The sequence below is a fragment of the Ahaetulla prasina genome, chromosome 3, assembly GCF_028640845.1.
Source record: "Ahaetulla prasina isolate Xishuangbanna chromosome 3, ASM2864084v1, whole genome shotgun sequence".
NCBI classification, from domain to species: Eukaryota; Metazoa; Chordata; class Lepidosauria; order Squamata; family Colubridae; genus Ahaetulla; species Ahaetulla prasina.
The window spans coordinates 119096331-119117174 of NC_080541.1; the positions used below are offsets into that span (position 1 = coordinate 119096331).

A 20844-nucleotide genomic window follows, 5' to 3' on the forward strand; every position below is an offset into this window, starting at 1 on the left:
GATTCTTTTATTTTATTATTTTTTGTTTCTCCAAATCCAATTATAAATACAAAAACTTTCTTGGGCTTTAGTATTCTAGCCTCCTCTTTGTTCTTCTCCCTCTAAAGAATTTCCCAAGTGCCAATTAGCTGCTCATTTCAGCTCCAGGACACCTTAAAATTTCCAAAAGAAATTTTCTTTTATCGGTGAGTTGGCCAATCACTCACCCAGTACCAGCACTCCACTCAAACACCGCTCTTGAACAAAAACTTAGTCCGGTTGCCCCAACTTCAGAGAGGTCATTTTACAATGGCCTCCACCCCCACCGCTGGTCCAAAGAGCTGCCTCCGACCTTTCAAGGAACTTGCCTGTTCCTCTTGGTTGTCCAAGATGCCTCTCCTTCTTCACCATCCCTACAGGACAGTTCCGGTCCAAAGACCCACCAACAATGGTTTGTCCAGTTGGATTTTCATGAAGCTCATCAGGGCCCACTATTTTTCCAGCCAGTCTCGCCATGATGCTTCCGGGATTTTTCCTCATCTAGGTCATTTATGAAGTGTCAAGACTGAAAAACACTTAAACTTCTTCTGTCTATTACTGCTTTCAAACTTGCCAAAGAACTGGGAGGAGAGAAGGGTAAGATGGAATGTGGAGGCTACAATCTTCAACCGTGAGAGTCAAGGACACTTCTGCAGGTGTTGGCTAAGACATGGACTGTTATCAAAACAAAAGGCCAATTCCTAACTGGACAATGTGACCTGTTCCATGGGAGGAGTGGATGAAACCCATTTTAACTCTGCAGGGTTGTGTGGGAAAATTTAGAGGTTTTTTGCTTTCTTCAGTGCTGAAATAATGTACTCAAAATTTTACTTTTGGGATTTTAAAGTTCCTGAAGATGCCTGCTTTTATTGGGTTTGTTAGTCAGATGGTGATATGAAGATGTTGAAGATTACTGGGCAAAGGACAGAATGTTGAGGTACTCTACTGCATCCTTCTCTCCATGTAGGTGTAGTTCTGTTGAGGGCTACACATTGAGTATGGTTTGTTAGCCAGTTACAAATCCAACTAATGGTGATGCTATCTATATCACATTTTTCTAACTTACGAAGAAGTAGGCTATATTCTAGTTTTGTTCTAGTTATGAGCACCTTTTTCCATTTTTTTAATACTTTCCTTTTTGTTGGTAGTGGTTTCTTCTTCGAGCTTGCTATTTGGCTTCCAAACATTTTGTTGCCAGACTAGGCAACATCTTCAGCAGGACTTCGGTTGAAGTCGTATCTCAATTGTTCACTTTTATCTATCCTGAGTAATGACAGGATTAGTTGGTCACGTGGCTGGATGGTCACATCCTGTGAAGGTCATCAAATGAGGAGGTAGTTGGTGCTGTCATAGGTCCAATTAATCTGGGTCCTTTCAGGCTTGTAGGCTGGCTCCAGATTGATATGTTTGTTGAGTGACCTATTTGTTGAACACACAATCATTTGTGTGCATGGCATGTGGTGGCATGGCCAATGATTTTTGTTCCATTCCAGTCGAACTGGTGTTGCTTGGTGTCACTGTGGGTCAAGATCAGGGATTTGTGGTCATGCCGGTTGGCTGCTAGTCAGTGCTCGTGGATTCTTGTTTTTAATTGTCATCCTATTTGCCCAACATAGATGGTCACAGTTGTTGCATTTGATCTTGCAGGTTGCATTGCTGTTCTCTTCCTTCAGTCCTTGTTTCTCTACAGCTCTTGTTGGAGTGTTGATGTTGGTTTGTGAGCCACTATTATTCCTAGTGGTAGAATTCTGGCCAGATATTGCTTTTCCATTTAGGATTTCTACCCATGGAATTCTTCTTAATCTCCTTCTTAGTTTTTTGAAATCCTAGTTCCACTTGCTGCAGGGTGTTTCCTAGTTGATATCAGGATAGTTAAAGTCCCCCCACAGTGGTATGTTTTCTGCATACCTTATTTAACTGATCAGCAAAATGTTCATCTATTTCCTCTGCTGGGTTAAGTAGCCTGTACTATACAACTATAGCCCTCTCCCTCCCTCCCTCCCTCCCTCCCTCCTCTCCTTGTGGAAAATGACAGTTTAGGCGGGAAAAACCACATCAATTTAATACTTGGCAAATCTCTTTATAGCTAGTGCCCTGCTTGGATAGAGTTTTAATTTACGAATTGCATTTTGTTTTCTTTCATTTGCTGTGACTGCCACAGTGGCACTTCAGAACACATTTCCTATATCCTTCAAAGTGGCAGATCATCAAACATATAGAATAAACTGCATAGCAGTGGCCTGACTTTCAGCTGATGGAGAATTGATTCATCTATTCCAGATGAAGAACAAAAACGATGGGGCTATGAGAGTTTCTTCTAATGTAATTAAGGATGGTTTGTGTATGTGCATCTTAGTAGAGTATATACTAAGTATATACTTAGTATATATGTTCACATATGTGTATGAATGTGTATATCTTAGCAACATACCTTCTCTTTTCATGCCTGTTGCTAGACATTTCTGATAACGGCAATACTGGCAACGGTTTCGCTGACGCTTGTCGATCAGACAGTCTTTATTATCTCGACATGTGTAGACAAGGTCTTTTCTTACTGTCCGCTTAAAGAATCCTTTGCAGCCTTCACAACTGTACACCCCATAGTGCTTCCCTAGCAATACAGCAATACACATAAGCACATTCCAATTGGGATATATGAGCAAGTATAAATGTTTTCTGCACTTTTGAGTTAGGGCATTCAAATTATCAAAGCATTTTGTTTCAGAAATGGTTAAATACAGAACCACTCAATATGCCTGAGAGGACTAAGAAAACTGCATAGAAAACAGACCAGACTGTGATACAGAATACTGTGAAGAACTCAGATGTGATCAGGGAAAAGGGTGTAATTATATGAGGCATGGATGTTTTAGTACTGCAAGAGTGGTTAACCCCCCTCATCAGCTCATAAAAGCTGGAAATTTGGCCTCAAATAAAACAATTGTCCAATGTTCTCAAAAGCTATACATTAAAAATGATTTTGCCATGAATGAAGAAACACAAGAGATACTTTCTGCGTGACCAACTAAGAGGAAAGAATCCTGAGGCAATATTATATCGTAATAGTTATTTAATACTTTCCAGACAGTCCCCTTGACATGCAAGCTGTGGGTACCTGATGATCTGTCTCCACAAATTGCACAGACATGCTTTGTAAGGGATCCTGGACTTGGGGATGAATAATTCATCACTCCCATCCGTTGGAAATTTGGCAAAGGCTTGGTATCTTCAGAGGTTCCAGCGCTGTTCATGATACTGGACTAAAATGGGAGAATGAATGGGGGGGGAAAGCAAAATAGGTTATACAACCTCAGATTGATGTTCCATCTGTGATCCAATATTCAGGACCAGACAGAAGGCAGTCTCTGTTAGCATTTCCATATGGGAGCTGAATATGTGAGCATCATACTTTCAGTGATCAATTAGACTTCATTCACAAAGTATTTGTTAACATAAGTTTGGAAAATAACCACCATAACCTGGCAATTCAAGAAACAATATGGGATTGAAAGGGGTTGGACAGGGCAAAAGTAGAAAAAGAAGTATTTTACTTACTTTATTTGCTGATTGATATAAACCCTAAATATGTCTGTGTGGTAATAGAACACGAGCAGAGGTGGGTTTCAGCAGGTTCTGACCAGTTCTGGAGAACTGTTAGTGGAAATTTTGAGTAGTTCGGAGAAACGATAATAAAAATTCTGATTAGCCCCACCCCCATCTATTCTCTGCCTCCCGAGTCCCAGCTGATCGGGAGGAAATGGGGATTTTGCAGTAATCTTCCCCTCGATTGGGGAGGGAATGGAGATTTTACAGTATCCTTCCCCTGCCACACCCACCAAGCCACGCCCCCCAGAACCGGTAGTAAAAAAATTTAAAACCCACCACTGAACACGAGGGTGTGTGTGTGCTTGGTTCTTTTAGTAACACTGTTATGACATGATATATATTCTAAAAATCCAGACAAATAAACATGAATAAGACCAGAGAGTTTTTATTTGTCCCAGAAATCTTTTTTTTACAACAGGTGAAGCTAGAGAAAAAAACATCTAGTACTGGGGCAATTAGTACAGGCACCTCTTAGGGCTGTGGGCTCTCTTTATTGCTCTTCTCTATAAATATCAATGACTCACTGCACCACAAGGGAACTCTCTGTTAAAGTACTGAAGTTTGCTGATGATACAACAGTCATTGGCCTCATTCAAGATGGTGATGAAACTGTCTATAAGAAGGGAGGTTGAACAACTGGCCCTGCGATGCAGCTGTAATAATCTGGAGCTGATCATGTTTAAAACTGTAAAGATGAGAGTGGATTTTAGGGGGAGCTCTTCTATTCTATCACCTCTTACCATATTAGGCAGGACAGTATCAGCAATAGAGTCTATTGCTATCCCCAGCCTAGTTGAAAATTACAGACCTATCTCTCTATGTTGCGTCTCATGTAAAGTAATGGAATCTATCATAAACCAATCCATTACACTCCACCTTGAAACTAATAACCTACTCTCTAATAAACAATTTGGTTTTTCAGAAAAAAATTGTCATGTAACTTACAACTTCTCCACTGCAAAAACATATGGACTACCAACCTTGATAAGGAAAACCAATAGATGCAATCTACATAGACTTCTGCAAAGCTTTTGACTCAGTAGTACATGACAAACTTCTCTTAAAACTAAAATCCTACGGCATTTCAGGACCTCTCCACAATTGGATAAATGCCTTCCTATCAAACAGACAACAAGTGGTCAAAATTGGCAACGGTCTATCAAATCCTGTTCCTGTCAAAAATGGCGTTCCGCAAGGTAGTGTTCTTGGACCAACGCTCTTCATACTATACATAAATGATCTCTGTGACCTCATCTCAAGTTATTGTGTTCTCTTCGCTGACGCCGTCAAACTATTCAATACCACTAACAATACTTCTACTCTTCAAAATGACCTTGACTTTGTTTCCGATTGGTCTAAAACTTGGCAACTCCAAATCTCAACCAGCAAATGCTCAGTCTTACATATTGGAAAAAAGAACCCTAACATCAAGTACAAACTTAATGGACATTACCTAAGTGACAACCCCCTCCCTGTCAAAGATCTTGGAGTTTTTATATCAAATGACCTAAATGCCAAAGCTCACTGCAACTACATAGCAAAAAAAGCTCTAAGAGTTGTAAACTTAATTTTATGTAGCTTCTTTTCCAAAAACTCTACACTACTAACCAAAGCATACAAAACATTTGCCAGACCTATTCTTGAATACAGCTCATTCGTCTGGAACCCATACCACATCTCTGACATTAATACTATCAAACGCGTCCAGAAATATTTTACTAGAAGAGTTCTTTGCTCCTCTGAAAACAACAAAATACCTTATACCACCAGGCTTGAAATCCTGGGTTTAGAAAACTTAGAACTCCACCGACTCCGACATGATCTGTGTTTAACACACAAAATCATCTATTGTAATATCCTTCCTGTAAAAGACTACTTCAACTTCAATCGCAACAATACAAGAGCAAACAATAGATTTAAACTTAATGTCAACTGCTTCAAACTTGATTGCAGAAAATATGACTTTTGTAACAGAGTTGTTAATGCTTGGAACTCACTACCTGACTCTACAGTCTCTACTCAAAACCCCAAAATCTTCAACCAAAAACTGTCTACTATTGACCTCACCCCATTCCTAAGAGGACTATAAGGGGCGTGCATAAGAGCACAAAAGTGCCTACCATTCCTGTCCTATTGTTCTCTTCATTATAGTATTATATGCATACTTTTACTTATACTTTTACTTATATATACTTTTTCTCTCATGATGGATTATTGTTTATGTTGATGATTGTATATACTGTTGTGACAAAAAAAAAAAAATAGAGTCTTTCAAATTTTTGGATTCTATAATCTCCCAGGACTTGAAAGGGACACTTAACATTAAAACCATCCTTAAAACGACACAACAAAGAACATTTTTCCTGCATCAACTCAGGAAGTTCAGACTCCCCAGGAGCTGCTGATACAGTTCTAGAGAGGAATTACTGAGTCTGTCATTTGTACTTCTATAACTGTCTCGTTTGGTACAGCAACCAAACAGGACAAGCAATCACAACCAGCCTTCCATAGAAGACCTGTATATTGCACGGGTCAGAAGGAGGACTGGGAAGATATCTGCAGACCCCTCACATTTTTTTTTTATTTACATTTATATTCCGCCCTTCTCTGAAGACTCAGGGCGGCTTACATTGTGTAAGGCACATCCTGGAGATAAACTGTTTCAATTCCACCCTTCAGGACAGCACAATAGTGCATTGCATGCCAAAACAGCTAGACACGGACAGTTTTTTCCAGTGTCATCATTCTGCTGAACATCTAATTCTTACAGTGCTGTCTAATGCTTCTGTGTATTTACCTATGTAGTATGGCTGTACTAATATTATTTATCCTTATTATCTTCTTTACTCCTCCCCTTTCTTGGTATTATTATTGTTGTTGTTGTTGTTATCTCTTTTATTCATTAAATATAAAACTCAGTCAACTGAACATTTAAAACTGTATCACAAATATCATTGACTGGTGCTGATGGTTGCTACAGGTTGCTGCCAGCATCCTAGGTATCAGCCATGTATCTTCTTAAAATGTATGATGTTCCAAATAACGCAGTTTTTTGCAGATCTGCCATTGTTATCGCAGGAAGCTGCAATTTTTTAATGTATTTTATAAAATTCTTTAACATTGTACCAAGTGCCCTGATGACAATAGGTATCACTGTTTCATGTTTTATCCATAATCGCATAGTTTCAATGGCCAGGTTGTGACATTTTGTGATTTTTTTCCAGTTCTTTTTCTCTGACTCTGGTGTCTCTTGGTACAATGATATCAATAAATTGTACGCTTCGGTCCTCAACAATAGTAATATCTGGCGTGTTATGTTCCAAATGATGATCCGTCTGTATTCGAAAGTCCCACAAGATTTTCACTGTCTCATTTTCAATAACTTTTTCCACTTTGTGCTCCCATGACTTTTCAGATACAGGTATGTCATATTGTTTAACCAGTGGACTAATTTAGCAACTCGATCATGCTTGCGTGATTTTGCTGCACTCACATATTAAGTGTGAAACAGTTTCAACTTTGTTGTTGCAAAGTTGGCAGTTTGGATTGTCAGTGGATTTTTATATCTTCGCTTTCATGGCATTAGTTTGTAGTGCTTGTTCTTGAGCAGCAAGTATTAAACCTTCCGTTTCTTTCTTGATGGTTCCTCTCATAAGCCATGTCCAAGTCAAAATATTATCACACTTTCCTTCAATGTTTTCCAAGTGCTGTCCATGCAGAGCTTTGGTTTTTCATCCATTTAATCTGTCATCCAACTGTTTTTCCTTATATTCTGCCTTTGTTTCTGTTGTTTTTATAATGTTCTCCATTTTCACAGCCTGCAGCAATCTTTCTGGGCTTTGGTTCACATAATCATTCAACCTTTGTTTTTCTTCTACAGTTTGATGGATTTGCAATAGCCCTCTGTCCCCTATTCTTCTTGGCAGGTACAACCTGTCAGTGTCACTTCGTGGATGTAAAGCATGGTACATGTTTAAAAGTTTACGTGTTTTCCAGTCCAGGTTTTCCAGTTCAGCCACAGTCCAGTTGATTATTTTATTTTATTTTATATTTTATTTTATTTTTTATTATTATTAATCATTGCATAGTCAGCCAGATGTTCGGACTGGGTTTATCATTTTTGTCTACCTATCAAGTCCTTATCAAGGACTTGGGATAGGCAGATCTGGATGTTTGATGGTGTTACAGATATCGTCACAGGATGAAAGCTGTACCCAGTAAAGCTGCCTTCTGCAATTGACTGGTTTTGGGATTGCACTCAAGGTTCCTACTACTATTGGTACTACCCTTGCTTGTTATTTTCTCCAGTTCTTTCTCTTTTATTCTGCTGTGTCAAGCACTGCCACATCCACTATCCAGACTTTTTTATCTTTCTTATTGACAATTGTTAAGTCTGGGGTGTTATGTGGCAGGTGCCTGTCTGTTTGAATTCCAAAGTCCCAGATTTAACTTCTTCATTTTCTATGACTTTCTCTATTTTATCGTCCCACCAGTTCTTGCTTGCAGGCAAATGATATTTCTTGAAGATCTTCCAATGCACCATTGTTGCTACTTTGTCATGCTGCTGCTTGTAGTCAGTCTGGCTGATCTTGAAGCAGTTTACTAGGTGGTCCACTGTTTCTTCAGCTTCTTTGTATAGATGGCACTTGCTTTCTTCTCAATTCTGGCTTTGTATGCATTTGTCCTTAAGGCTTGGTCTTGTGTCACCAGGATTAGTCCCTCTTTCTTTAACTTTCCTGCTCTTAGCCATTGCCAGGTCTTATCTGCTTTCCCAGCTTTCTTTTTAATGTACTGGCCATGTAGTGTTTTGTCTTCCCATGCCTCCATTTTGTTCTTTATTTGGTCTTTCTTGTAGGCAAATTTGGTCTCTCCAGTATCAGTAAGCCTTCCTGGCATACTAACTTCAGTGCATCTTCTTCATTGTCCTTCAGATATTCTTCCAAAGCCCCTTTTTCTATTTGTCTTGCCTATTTGTCTGTCAATGTTGTTGCAAGGATGAAGGGCATGATTCATTGTCATTATTTTTCTGGTCTTCCTATCCATTGCTTTTAGTTCTGCTTGAGTTCAGTCCACTATTCCAGCTGTATATCTAATGACTGGAATTGTCCAGGTGTTGATTGCCTTGATAGTATCCACTGAGTTTGGACTTTAAGATCTTCTCTATATTGATGTATTCATCTCTAATTTTTTTCTTGACTTCAGTGTGCTTGATGTTGTCAGTTTGAAGGATACTCAGGTACTTGTATTAATCATCATTTTGTGGGGCATCTTGATTCCTTCAGTTTTCACTGTTTTTCCTTATTTGATAGTGAGTGTGGCACATTTGTCCAATCCAAACTCTATTGCAATATCTTGGCTATATATATGGACAGTGTTGAGCAGCAATTCTATTTCAGATGAAGTTTTTCTATACAGCTTCAGATCGTCCACATAAAGGAGGTGGCATAGTCTGGCAGATGTCGGATGTTTTATAGCCATGTTTGATAACTGAGTTATTCATTATTGTTGACATAGGTAACAGTGCAATGACAAATAGTAGTGGTGATAGTGAATCTCCTTGAAATATTCCTCTCTTGATATTAACCTCTTCCAGGCTCTCGCCATTGACCTGCAACTGTTATTAACACAGCTGCTTGCAATTACTGCAGGTTCAAGTCCCACCAGGCCCAAGGTTGACTCAGCCTTCCATCCTTTATAAGGTAGGTAAAATGCCTTCCATCCTTTATAACAGTGGTTCTCAACCTTTATAGTGCTGCGACCCCTTTAATACAATTCCCCACGATGTGGCGACCCCCAACCGTAAAATTATTTTCATTTTGAATTTATCGCGCCTGAAGTCATATTGGCTAGCGATCTAAACTGCTTGTGATTGCCTTGAGGACAGAGACATTAAAGCGGAGACTCCTCCCCTATTAAGTTTATCCCGCCTGAAGCCAGATTAGGCTAGCGATTGGGAGTGATTGCAGCTGGCTTGAGAGGGAGACATCAGAGCAAAGATTTCTCTCTTTTTTAATTCATCGCGCCTGAAGCCGAATTCAGCTAGCGATTTAAAGAGCCTGCAGCTGGCTTGTGAAGTCAACCATTGGAGCGCGATTCTTCAACTCGCAAGTATACTTCCCATATTTCCAATGGTCTTAGGCGACCTCTGGCAAATCGTCATTCGACCCCCAACGGGGTCCTGACCCACAGGTTGAGAACCGCTGCTTTATAAGGTAGGTAAAATTGTTGGGGGCAATAAAAGTTGACTTTGTATATAATATACAAATGGATGAAGACTATTGCTTAACATAGTGTAAGCCGCTCTGAGTCTTCGGAGAAGGGTGGGATATAAATGCAAATTTTTAAAAAAACTGCCATCGATCTTCAGTTAGTCTGTGTTTCAGTTATTTTACTTCTTTAGTTAGAGGGCTTTGTTCTTCCTGAGGCAGAGGAATGGATGCCTGCTTTCCAAATGAAAACAACTGTATATGTCTGCTGGATTCCTCTACTACCAACTCCCCCGGTTTGCCTCTACATTCTGAATTACTTCTGGCAAGGCTTTAATTTCTTTGCCCTGGGTGAACCTTTGCAGTTCTTCCAATTCTGCTTCTGTGAATACTTTATTTTGTATTATAAATCAACCTGGAACTTCTAGCCTCTGTTCTGTTATTTCCGATTCTGGGTGTTTTTTCCAGAATTGATGCATCTGTTTCAAATATCCTCTTGTTGTTGGACCTGATCTGTAATAACAGATCATTATTTCTTTGTTTTCAATCACTGTACTGTTGAGATGGGTAAACACTTTTTCTTCCAGTAGTTCTGCAGCTACTGGCCCTGATTGCTCAGCCAACAGTCCTGGGTCCTGTAGCTCATTTTTCACCAGATATCCAGGAACTCCAACTTCTAGCGTGGACTTTGTTAACCTGGAGCTGGTTTGGCTTTCTGAAATTTATGTCTCACTATATTTTTTATGGGAGAGACAGTCTTTGTCTGACTCCTTTGATGAAAGGTTGGTGTGGTTGAACCTCTGGCATACTCTCATCTTCCTCAGAGCACACAAGCCCCACAACCATGTCAAGGTAGTGCCCCACTGAGGGACTGTTGTTGTTGTTGTTGTTAATTTTGCTTTGCATGCACACTGAGTACTTCTGTACCAGGGACAAATTCCTTATGCGTCGAATCATACTTGGCGAAATTCAATTCAATTTAATTTTAATACATCTCAAAAAACACACCATTCTATGGAAAGTAGTTTGAAGACCACTTTTTTCAAATTTCAAAGCTTAAACTTTTTGTCCAGATGTAAGATTGAGTGATAGATTAACTTTATCCTATAATGTATGCAAATTGAAAAACTGTATAGTCTTAATGAAATATCCTCCATGCACTAATTAATCGGGTATTCAATTCAGAGTTCATGAAGCACAGAACAGATCAACAGTGATTAGGAAGTGCTACTAAATACTGCACTTTCCTAAAAGGAAGAAATGTTATCAATATTCCTTCAGTCTAGCTTCTTCAAAGCCCACTTCCTGCCATAGTCTGCTTAACATTGCCTAGAGCAGCAAGGGGTGGCCATAAAAACAAATATAACTCAAAAAATTATTCAGATTTATGGAATTTGGTTACGATGAATTCTGCTATGAATTTACCCAATCTGCATTCCTAGGATGATGTGCAAGTCTGTATATAATTAATTTCCAGAGTTCCATTTTTCTGATTTTTAACATGAACAAATGTACCAAAGAATTTTTTAAAATTGTGTATTACAGAATGAAACATATTTTAGAAATGCATAGAAATGACATTTAGTCATATTTAGATGAAGCTTCAAATGGCACAGAATGTAGTAGTGAAAGCAGTGCTGGACCTGCCTAGGATTACAAATCTTCAAAGATGGTAAACACACAATTTAGAACATAAAATCATAGGGTAGGAAGAGATCTCAGAGGTCTTCTAGCCCAATCCCCTGCTCAAGTTGGGAGCCTTGTACTATCCCAGTCAAAAGTTTTTACAGTCTAATTTTTAAAACCTCCAGTGATGGACCACCAACAACTTTAGGGGAGGGGGGCAAACTATTCCATTGGTTAACTGTTCTTGCTGTCAGAAAATTTCTCCTTTCTTCTAGGTTGGATCTTTTTGGAGAAGCTTCCATGAATACAGACTGTAGACTGTTTTGATAGGGTGCCTTCACAATTTAATTGTAATTCTTTTAAATACAAAAATATCCCAAAATCTAATCAAGAGATGAAAACATGGAATTTTATCAGCAGTTTCCCTTCCGAAGTATTTTTATCCTGATTGGTATAAGTCATCCCACTGCAAGGGATATCATTAGTCTTCCCTTAGAATTGGAATTTCCTGATCACTGAGGCTGGGCGGCAGCAGCCACAGTCCTCTGGCTGTTCCCTTCTATAGGTGAGTATGGTATGTTCTATACCCTGTCCATACTTCCCTAGCAACAGTGGTGAAACAGTGTAGATTGGTTACCACACTCTTTTCTATGTGTTTCTTTTAAATAAAATATTTTTTTTAAAAAAAAGATAGGGTTGAGGGAAAACTACTATGCTTCTGACATGGAAACAGAGATTTATTCTTTATATTAATTAAGCAAGATAACTTGGTTTCCAGTCTGACTGATGGCAGAAAAGTGGAGGAGACCAGGAGATGGCAGAGCAGCACCACTAGTGAGAACATGCATTCCATACCTTCCCTCAGGGTCTCTGGCAGCGAGAAGGCCAGTAGTAGCTCCTTGTGGACTGATTCTATTTGCTGTGAGCATAGGAGGAAGAGCTCTACCTTTCCTCCATCCCAGAAGACACTCAGTATAATCCATCCCTGACTGGCAGCTTCTTCTGGATATGTTTTTAAAATTGTAACTGAATTAAGGCCCTTTCATATAAAGAATTTCTTAGAAAGCAGCATTGGACCTCTATGATTTCACAACATTGGCTGAGCTGATTTATTCCTACTCAGCTGTCTTATACTTGAAATTACAACAAATTATAACAAACTAGCCTTTCTTTAAAAGGCTGGACTTTATTTAAGCAATCCATTTTCTTCTTTGCAGGAACCCTTTGCAGCCCCCTGTACCTCCAGGAGGTCTTTGAAGAGAAAAGGTAGCTTCACAGCTTTGTAGTAGTTTCCTTCTCCAAGTCCAAAGGCAGTATGGAGCAGGGCAGTGATTCTTTCACCGGTAAAATAAAAGTGGTATTTATTATTCCCCAAATAGTTTTGAAGGCTTGGGTGTTGAAACTATGGTAGTGTGTTTCCTGAGAGCATCTGGTGCCCTATATATAGCAGATGAGATACAGAACTACAGAGATACAGAACTACTCTGTGGCAACAAGGAGAAAGCCATTGAAGCATCTTTAAACATTGTTGCAAAAGATCAATATAATAACATGACTGTAAATTTGTAAATTATTCTTCCTTAAAGAGGAGACTTTTTTCCTTGAAAGAGAGAAAAAGAGAATCAAGAGCAGAGATAGAAAAATTTAAATAGCTATTAACTTAATCCATTTTAGTTGATTGTGGACTCCTGCTTTCTTTTTTGCACTGATTCTAGAATGCATTTTAATACTTTGAAAAAGAAAGAGGAGGAGGCTCAATTTTGTTTCTGGCATTTCTCTTATGTTGTATTCAGTAGTGGGTTTCAATTTAGTTTGCTCCCGGTTTGTTCGTGTGTGCACGTGCGATGCTTCTGTACACGTGCAGAAGCGTCTCGGCAGGTGGGCGGAGCCTCCCACTGCCGCTACCTGTTTGTCCAATCTGGGGCGAACCAGAAGCAATTTACCACTGGTTGTATTTCAAAATTCTAATATAGAGGGTGTTAGGTTTTCCTTAAAAAAATATTTGCAGCCTGATTCCTGCATGCTAAGTTCAATGATGTATGACATTTGGGACAGCAGCTTGAATCCAAATCCATTAGCTGGCTGCTTGCTAATCCCTTAGGACCAGCTGCCTGATCCCATTAGCAGGAAAGCAAATGTGGCACACTTCTTTGAACTACTCAACACGACAGCTTGGCATTACAACCTTGTTCTGAAAGCCATTTCATGACAACTAGGAGGACCTAAATTTGGTAAACAGAGTTGTTTTTGTTTGAGTATCCTCCACACACAAGTGATTCAGCACTGGGAAGAAGCGGAGCAAGAAAAATGAATATGAACTTGCTGGGCTATCAAAACAGCATAAAAATAAGTTATATCAGTGCTAGAAAGAATTACCCCAGGGAAGGGCTCTTGATTTTTGTCAGAAGAGTTCTGTGGAGATAAGTTCCATTTAGCAAGCTGCATTTTAATTCATCAGGTTTCTGAAACTGAATGAAAATAAAAATATATTGACTTATCATAGTGTACTTTTAACTTTTCTTTTTCTTTTCCCTTAAAAAAAAACCTCATTCATTTTCTGCCTGTGGTTGAATGATCACCAGCCATTTGATTACACACTACAAGATTTGCATTGCATCATTGGTGAATATATATTTTTATATTCACATTTACAATTTTTACTGTTTTCTTCCTCAGGTTGGGTGGGCAGGGGAAGGGGTTATTTGGGGACTTACGTTCAGAAGACAAAAATAAATGTTCCATAAGTCAGAAGTGCTCAGTCTACATTTATTTATTTATTCATTCATTCATTTCTGTAGCTGCCCAACTCAACCAAGTAACTCTAGGTGGCTTAGAATTATAAAACAATTTAAATAATTTTAAAAACATTAAAACAATAAAAACATCTACAAAATAAATAAGTACAAACAGCAGTCATGATGATTAATCAACTAATAGTAAAGGCTAGGCCTGTTACTTGGCTTTACTACTAGTTGATTAATCAACCAATATTAGTTTAGCTGAATCTCTATTGAGATAAAAGTAATTTTACTGTGAGCTACATAAGACAAGGTAGCATATAAATTAATCTAGAGAAATAAATAAGTAAATTAATTAACTGTGTGCCTATAACATGCAAAAGAGAATTTCAAAAAATAAAATCTTTGAGTGAGGATAGTTAGAGAGCAGTTCCACTCTTTTCCTACTTATCATTTCTCCTCTTTTTTATTTCACAAAATGTTGAGAAATCAATTACCCTTTAGAAAACATATTCCCTAGAACCACTAAAAGGCAATTTTCAGCAGAAGGATGCAAGAATGGATGGACACTGATTTGGCCCACTCTATACTCTATATTATGCCCCCCACTCTAGACTTTATTGCTCTTCAACCAAATTGTTCTACAAAGCGACTATTAACATATTGCTACATGGAATCCCATAAAAGATTAGATGCCACCTCAGGCTTTAAAGCTAGGGGAACTTCAGGTAGCCTAAAGGACAGGAAGAATCTGGTCTCCAGTGGCCGAAGCAGTTACATAGAATTGACTGGATTGTCAATTCTATCAATAGGGAAGCTAGATTTGCTTAACAACTACATGATTCATTTAACAACTGCAGTTAACAGCTATGGCAAAAAATGTCATAAAATGGGACATAACTCACTTAAGAACTGCCTTGATTAGCAACCTAAATTTTGGGCTCAGTTGTGGTCATAATTTGAGGACTACCTGTTTAACTAGACATTGTTCCCCCATGGCAAGTCAGGATCAGGAAACATCCATTTAGCATAATTGAGAGTATCACAACTTGTGATCTTAACCATCAGTCCCCATCCTGAAAAGCATCTGTATCCCTAGTTATTTTTTGTCATTCAACACCTGTGAAAGAAATACCTTTAAAAATTAAGAGCCTTGGTAAATAATGAGTAAGAAAGGGACAGAATCTGTATTCCAGTATAAACCTATAAAGCTTCTTTAACTGCTGTTGCTATTCTTTGTTTCCAGACTGCATAACTTTTTATTGATGTAACCTGAAGAAATATAAGCACAAGGCAGGCTTGAATCTAGAACAGAAAAAGAACATTTAAATCTTTATTTTAGAAAAAGAAATCATAGATAGAAAGAACTCAACACATGGATTAAAATTATGTTGAGGACATGAAATAATGAAAATACCGATTTTATTATACTAAACACAAATGATGAGAGTTGGTGCCTACCTGTGGGCTGGTATGCACAGCAAAACTCATGTCTGGTGGAGAAGTTAAAGGAACAGCATGGGACGCAATGGGGCTCGTGATTCTCCTAAGCGGACAGCCTGTTGTACTGCCAGACCCTATGGAGTTCATGGGGATGGACAGAATTTCTGATGCATCAAGAGATGCTTCCAGATGGTTGGATTTGCTGTTTATAACAGAGTTCCCGTTTGGTGACAGATTTCCAGGTACAGACCTGGAATGAACTGGGAAACCTGAAAGAAAAAAGAAAAAGGGTAACTCACAGGGAAGACAAGAGCATATTTTCCATATCAAATGTTCTCTCGTTCCTTAGTAGGGAGAAGTTCATGAGAAGAAATACAGGGTTTAGTTTCCTTTTGGGGAAAAACAGGATGCTGGAGACTTCTGTCATCTTTGTCAATTTTGATTATTTACCAATATTTTAAAAAGACAGGTTTAGAGGCAAGAAACCTACAGAATGACACAGATCCTGCTGTTCCCAGCTTTCTGGTTCTAATGGCATTCCAACTCATGGGCAAGTAAGTGTTCTTTTTATGCTTTTCAGCCAAGATTTCCCAAGGGAAATTCTCAAGAAATGTTCCACCTTTAAAGAAAACAACAGCACAGGCAACATATGGGAAGACAGATTACATGTTTTCTGAATTAAGCTGAATGATATAGTATCTTCTTTGCTGACCCAATAAAACTTTTTTTAAAGTGAGCCTTCTGTGCTATGTACATTCCATTTAGTACTGTACTAAAGAGTTAGACTCCCAGGGAAAGTATGGTGGTTATATCTTCTGCTGCTCATACTTACTGAAAGAACTTAAGAGAGAGGGATAAACAGATGAAGACTTAGAACATAGAACATAGTCTTTCCATGTGCAGAATTAAACCTGCCCAGACTCCATTGACTCTGACAAATGTTTTTAATGTGATTTAGCAAGCTGAGCATTTCGTATCTTTTCTTATACATATTTCCTTTAAATCAGATTTGACTCTTATCTCAGGTAAAAACACAATCAAAGGAACAATTCCTACAATAGATTAATAGGGCAGAAAGAGATGAAGGTGCCCAATTTGACTTGTGTCTATTCATCAGGAAAAGAAGCAGGCCAAGTCTAACCTTTCTGTTAAGCAGCTTTTGGGGGATAAATTTGATGAAACAATTGTGCACTGTTTCATGTTAAGATACAGTGAATTAACCCTTTCTATGTTCTTTAGGATATCAGAAAACAAACCCTCCAAATAATTTCTTAGTTGTCCTTAATGTAGTGTGGCTTTTACTAAAGAAGGGAGTGTACCCTAACACTAACATATGTTGACAGTCATGCTTGACGTCTACATGAAACTCTTCCATGTAAGCAACAACAACTAAGAATTATGTAAAGGAGACTTGTACAACATGCATGAATGCACAAACATACAAACATATCTGCACACATAGATTTGCACCCATATATGCCTGCTTTTCACGAGCACTGATATATAAACACCGAAGGCATGGTCAGCCACTGTTTTTGTATTTCTTTTGTTATTATTTCATGTAAATACCTGCGGAAACATTCTGTATCTAAGATTTCAAATTATGGGAATTGCAAAGTGATTTTTATTCTTTGAAGTTGATAAAACTTTGTATGGCCCTTGTACAGTTTTCAAATGTCTAAGGGGTTAAGATTACCATTCAGACTAACTCTGTAAGGAAGAAGAGAGACTTCACAGCTGTCTGCCATTGCCAGAATGTGGTGTTTATAATAATAATAATAACAGAGTTGGAAGGGACCTTGGAGGTCTTCTAGTCCAACCCCCTGTCCAGGCAGGAAACCCTACACCATTTCAGACAAAGGTTTATCCAACATTTTCTTAAAAATTTCCAGTGTTGGAGCATTCACAACTTCTGCAGGCAAGTTGTTCCACTGATTAATTGTTCTGTCAGGAAATTTCTCCTTAGTTCTAAGTTGCTTCTCTTCTTGATTAGTTTCCACCATTGCTTCTTGTTCTACCCTCAGGTGCTTTGGAGAATAGTTTGACTCCCTCTTCTTTATGGCAACCCCTGAGATATTGGAACACTGCTATCATGTCTCCCCTAGTCCTTCTTTTCATTAAAGTAGACATACTGAGTTCCTGCAACTGTTCTAGCCTCCAGTCCCCAATCATCTTTGTTGCTCTTCTCTGCACTCTTTCTAGAGTCTCAACATCTTTTTTACATCGTGGTGACCAAAACTGAATGCAATATTCCAAGTGTGGCCTTACCAAGGCATTATAAAGTGGTATTAACACTTCACATGTTCTTTAGCACAAGTGGTTTATACTGTGGCTCAGGGATAGCAGCATCTCTTCAGCTTTTCCCTTTCCTCATGAAGATGCCAAAGGGGCAATAATGCTCGCTTGGTTCTGCAGCTGTCAGGAACTCTACAGAGGTGGCCCAGACCAAGCAAGCAGGCTGAGAACCTACTCAGTTTGGCATTGCAATACTCCTTCCTTCCTTCCTTCCTTCCTATAACCACCCAACACATCCAAACTTACAATTATACAATTAAAACAATACACAAAATAAACAAGTAGAAACTGCAGCCATGATGACAGCAATAGCAAACTGTTTTCAGGGAAGGTCCCAGATGATCAATTTGGTTTTAAAAAAAGCCAAGGAACAGAGGGGCATCATTGCTGATGCAAGCAGGATAACTGAAAAAGCCAAAATGTGCCCCAAATAAGTCAATATGTACTTCATTGATTTCAAAAGGTCTTGATCATATAAAGCTGTGGAAATGTTCATAGTAAAATAAGAATCCCATAACATCTCATTCTCCTTATGTGACACCTAAGCACAGGTCTGAAGTCATGGGCAGAATGTTCACAAAACAGACTAACTCCAGGTGGGCAAAGGAGTGACATGAAGCTTTGTAATCTGTCCCTGTATTGTGCTGATGACATTACTCTCCTAGCTGAAAATAGAAAAATGAACTCCAAGTTCTAACAATGAAGGTCAATGGAAAAATTGGAACTATGTTTAAATATATAGACCAAAACTAATTGCAACAATTGAAGTAACCGTCATTAGAAGGAATGGGGAGGGCCCTAAAATGGTAGATAGTTTCTGCCTTTTAGACTCGAACATCAATAGTAATCCTTTTTAAATACTCCAATCTCTAATTAGATTATCTATTGTGATTAGCATCATATCAGTCTGAGTCAATTTCTTTCAGAAGTTATCAGGTGAAACTGTTTCTCCTAGCTATCAGTTACTCATTACAATATTTAGTACAATCATTTCAAAAACCATGCTTTGCCTCACAAAGCTCCCAATGTTCACCACTGAAAAATACCATAGTACTGGTATAATTTTATATAACTTTTGTAATGTGGAAAACAATCATTAGAAATGGTAATTAACACTCCCTTATTGTAACATTTCAGGTTGATAGTCTGAAGATGAATAAGACAGAGTCAAGATAGCTACTTAAGAATTAGTTACATGTTATGAAATATGCAGATCTGCCACCAATCTAGCTATCTCCATACTGGACCCTCATAAAATTAAGAAGTGACAATGTCATTTTATTTTTGTTGTCCCTGTTAACTGCATGTTGTCAATGCGTCTTCCATTTTTGAGGAAGAAGGGGAGAGTGACATAGTGGAGACCACAGTCCAAGCCCCACAATTATTAAGCTAACATTTTAGATCCAACTTTGGATCTAAATATAAAGATATATAAATGCAGATCTTCGATATCTCAGTCCAATAGTTCAGGTGTTAATTTCGACCTCTCACACTATACAATGGTTAAACTGATGGTTGTTTTTTGAGGCAAGCAAGTTACATACACATACAGCCCATTATCCTATCTTGTTAAGTTTACTGAGGAGTTATACCATTATGTGGCTACCCTACTTCAAGATCATAAGACTGAATTCTGACCTATAAAAGTGAATGAAACCCTTGCAGATATAATTAAGATCTTTTCTTCTGATGTGTGTGCATCTGAGATAGAGAAATAGAGAAGGGTGCATCCTATAAAATATGAGGCACCGATTTATCAGTAATCAACTATAGACACTATAAATGCTGAAAACAGTCTTACAAGAGTTTGGATGAGATAAAATATAATCAAGCAATGACTTTCATTTATGCATTTCTGGCAACTATTTGACAGAATTCATATGGGATTTTAAACTCATGAATCATAATTCAACTGAAATTTGAAAGATAAACTCACAATGAGCTAACTAAACGAAGGGTTATGCATTAACTTTTTTTAAAAAAGGCCATCCCCTGAGCTCTAGTAATATAATGATGAAGGAGCATCTTCCATATAAGAAAGTAGCTTGGTAGATGTAGGAACATCATTTTCGTTTTCTCAACATGAACATTAATTCAGTGCCTGTTCCCATCCTCCCACCTAGTGTTCATCTGCAAACAAGCACCTAACTTACTATTTGTGTTGAAAACCTGAAATCCAGAACTGCGCATGAAGTACTTACTCACAAAGTCTGTGTGAAACTTCATGAAGTGTGGATGATCCCGGTACATGTTTAATCTTCAATCCATCACCTCACTGGAACAGTAATAGTGCCTCCAGTTTCAAGAATCCTTAAAAATGTTTTCTTCTCATGATCAAACGTGACCCAAAGACAGCAGTTTCCAGCAATTCCAGGGTAGAGCAGCCTCCTCAAGTGGAGAAGAAATTATGTGCAAGCAAATCTTCCTTAACCACAAGACAGCGACAGCAGCTGCTGGCTGGCTGGCTGGTTAGAAACAATTGGAGCTGCTTTTCCCTCCCTCCCTCCCTTCTTCTCTTTGCTTGCAGCAAACTTAAAATCTCCCTCACAGAGAGCTGGATTCTTGCTTTATGGTATTCTGGTAGTTGAATTCATTAGTGAGAAGACCAATCAGTGTATCGCTTTACTGGTATAGTCTCAAATCAAAAGCTGGGGGAATAAGAGTGGGTTGGATATTATTCAGAGTGTTTGTTTTCAGAAATGTTCAGTGCTTTGTGGAGTAAGTAATAATGACATATAGCTAAAGTTATAAATAGCTATTTCTTTGTTGATCTCTGTGAGATACAAATTAGATAATATTATCAATTATCCAATAAGTTTTTTAAATGTAAGATTGAGACTTTATTTTGACATTGCCATAATTGGATAGATGGACTTCTCTGTCTGATAACAAAACAGAACTGCAATTAACAG

At 38.3% G+C, this 20844-nt stretch overlaps 1 protein-coding gene across 7 annotated transcripts in view; it reads right to left on the reverse strand.

The window, feature by feature from the left end:
- RXRG (retinoid X receptor gamma) overlaps positions 1-20403 on the reverse strand; it is a 45788-nt gene extending 25385 nt beyond the window's left edge. For 2 of the 7 annotated variants that reach the window (XM_058177367.1, XM_058177366.1), the window contains exons 1-4: positions 20086-20403; positions 15656-15906; positions 3134-3278; positions 2450-2629 (exon numbers count right to left, since the gene is read on the reverse strand). In XM_058177367.1, coding sequence (XP_058033350.1) covers positions 2450-2629; positions 3134-3278; positions 15656-15906; positions 20086-20182 — 673 coding nt within the window. In that variant the 5' untranslated portion in view covers positions 20183-20403. Of the gene's footprint in view, positions 1-2449; positions 2630-3133; positions 3279-13832; positions 13925-15329; positions 15500-15655; positions 15907-20085 lie in introns of those variants that run through there. The other 5 variants (XM_058177372.1, XM_058177371.1, XM_058177369.1 and 2 more) reach the window with 5 other exon arrangements.
- Between the last annotated feature and the right edge of the window lie 441 nt (positions 20404-20844).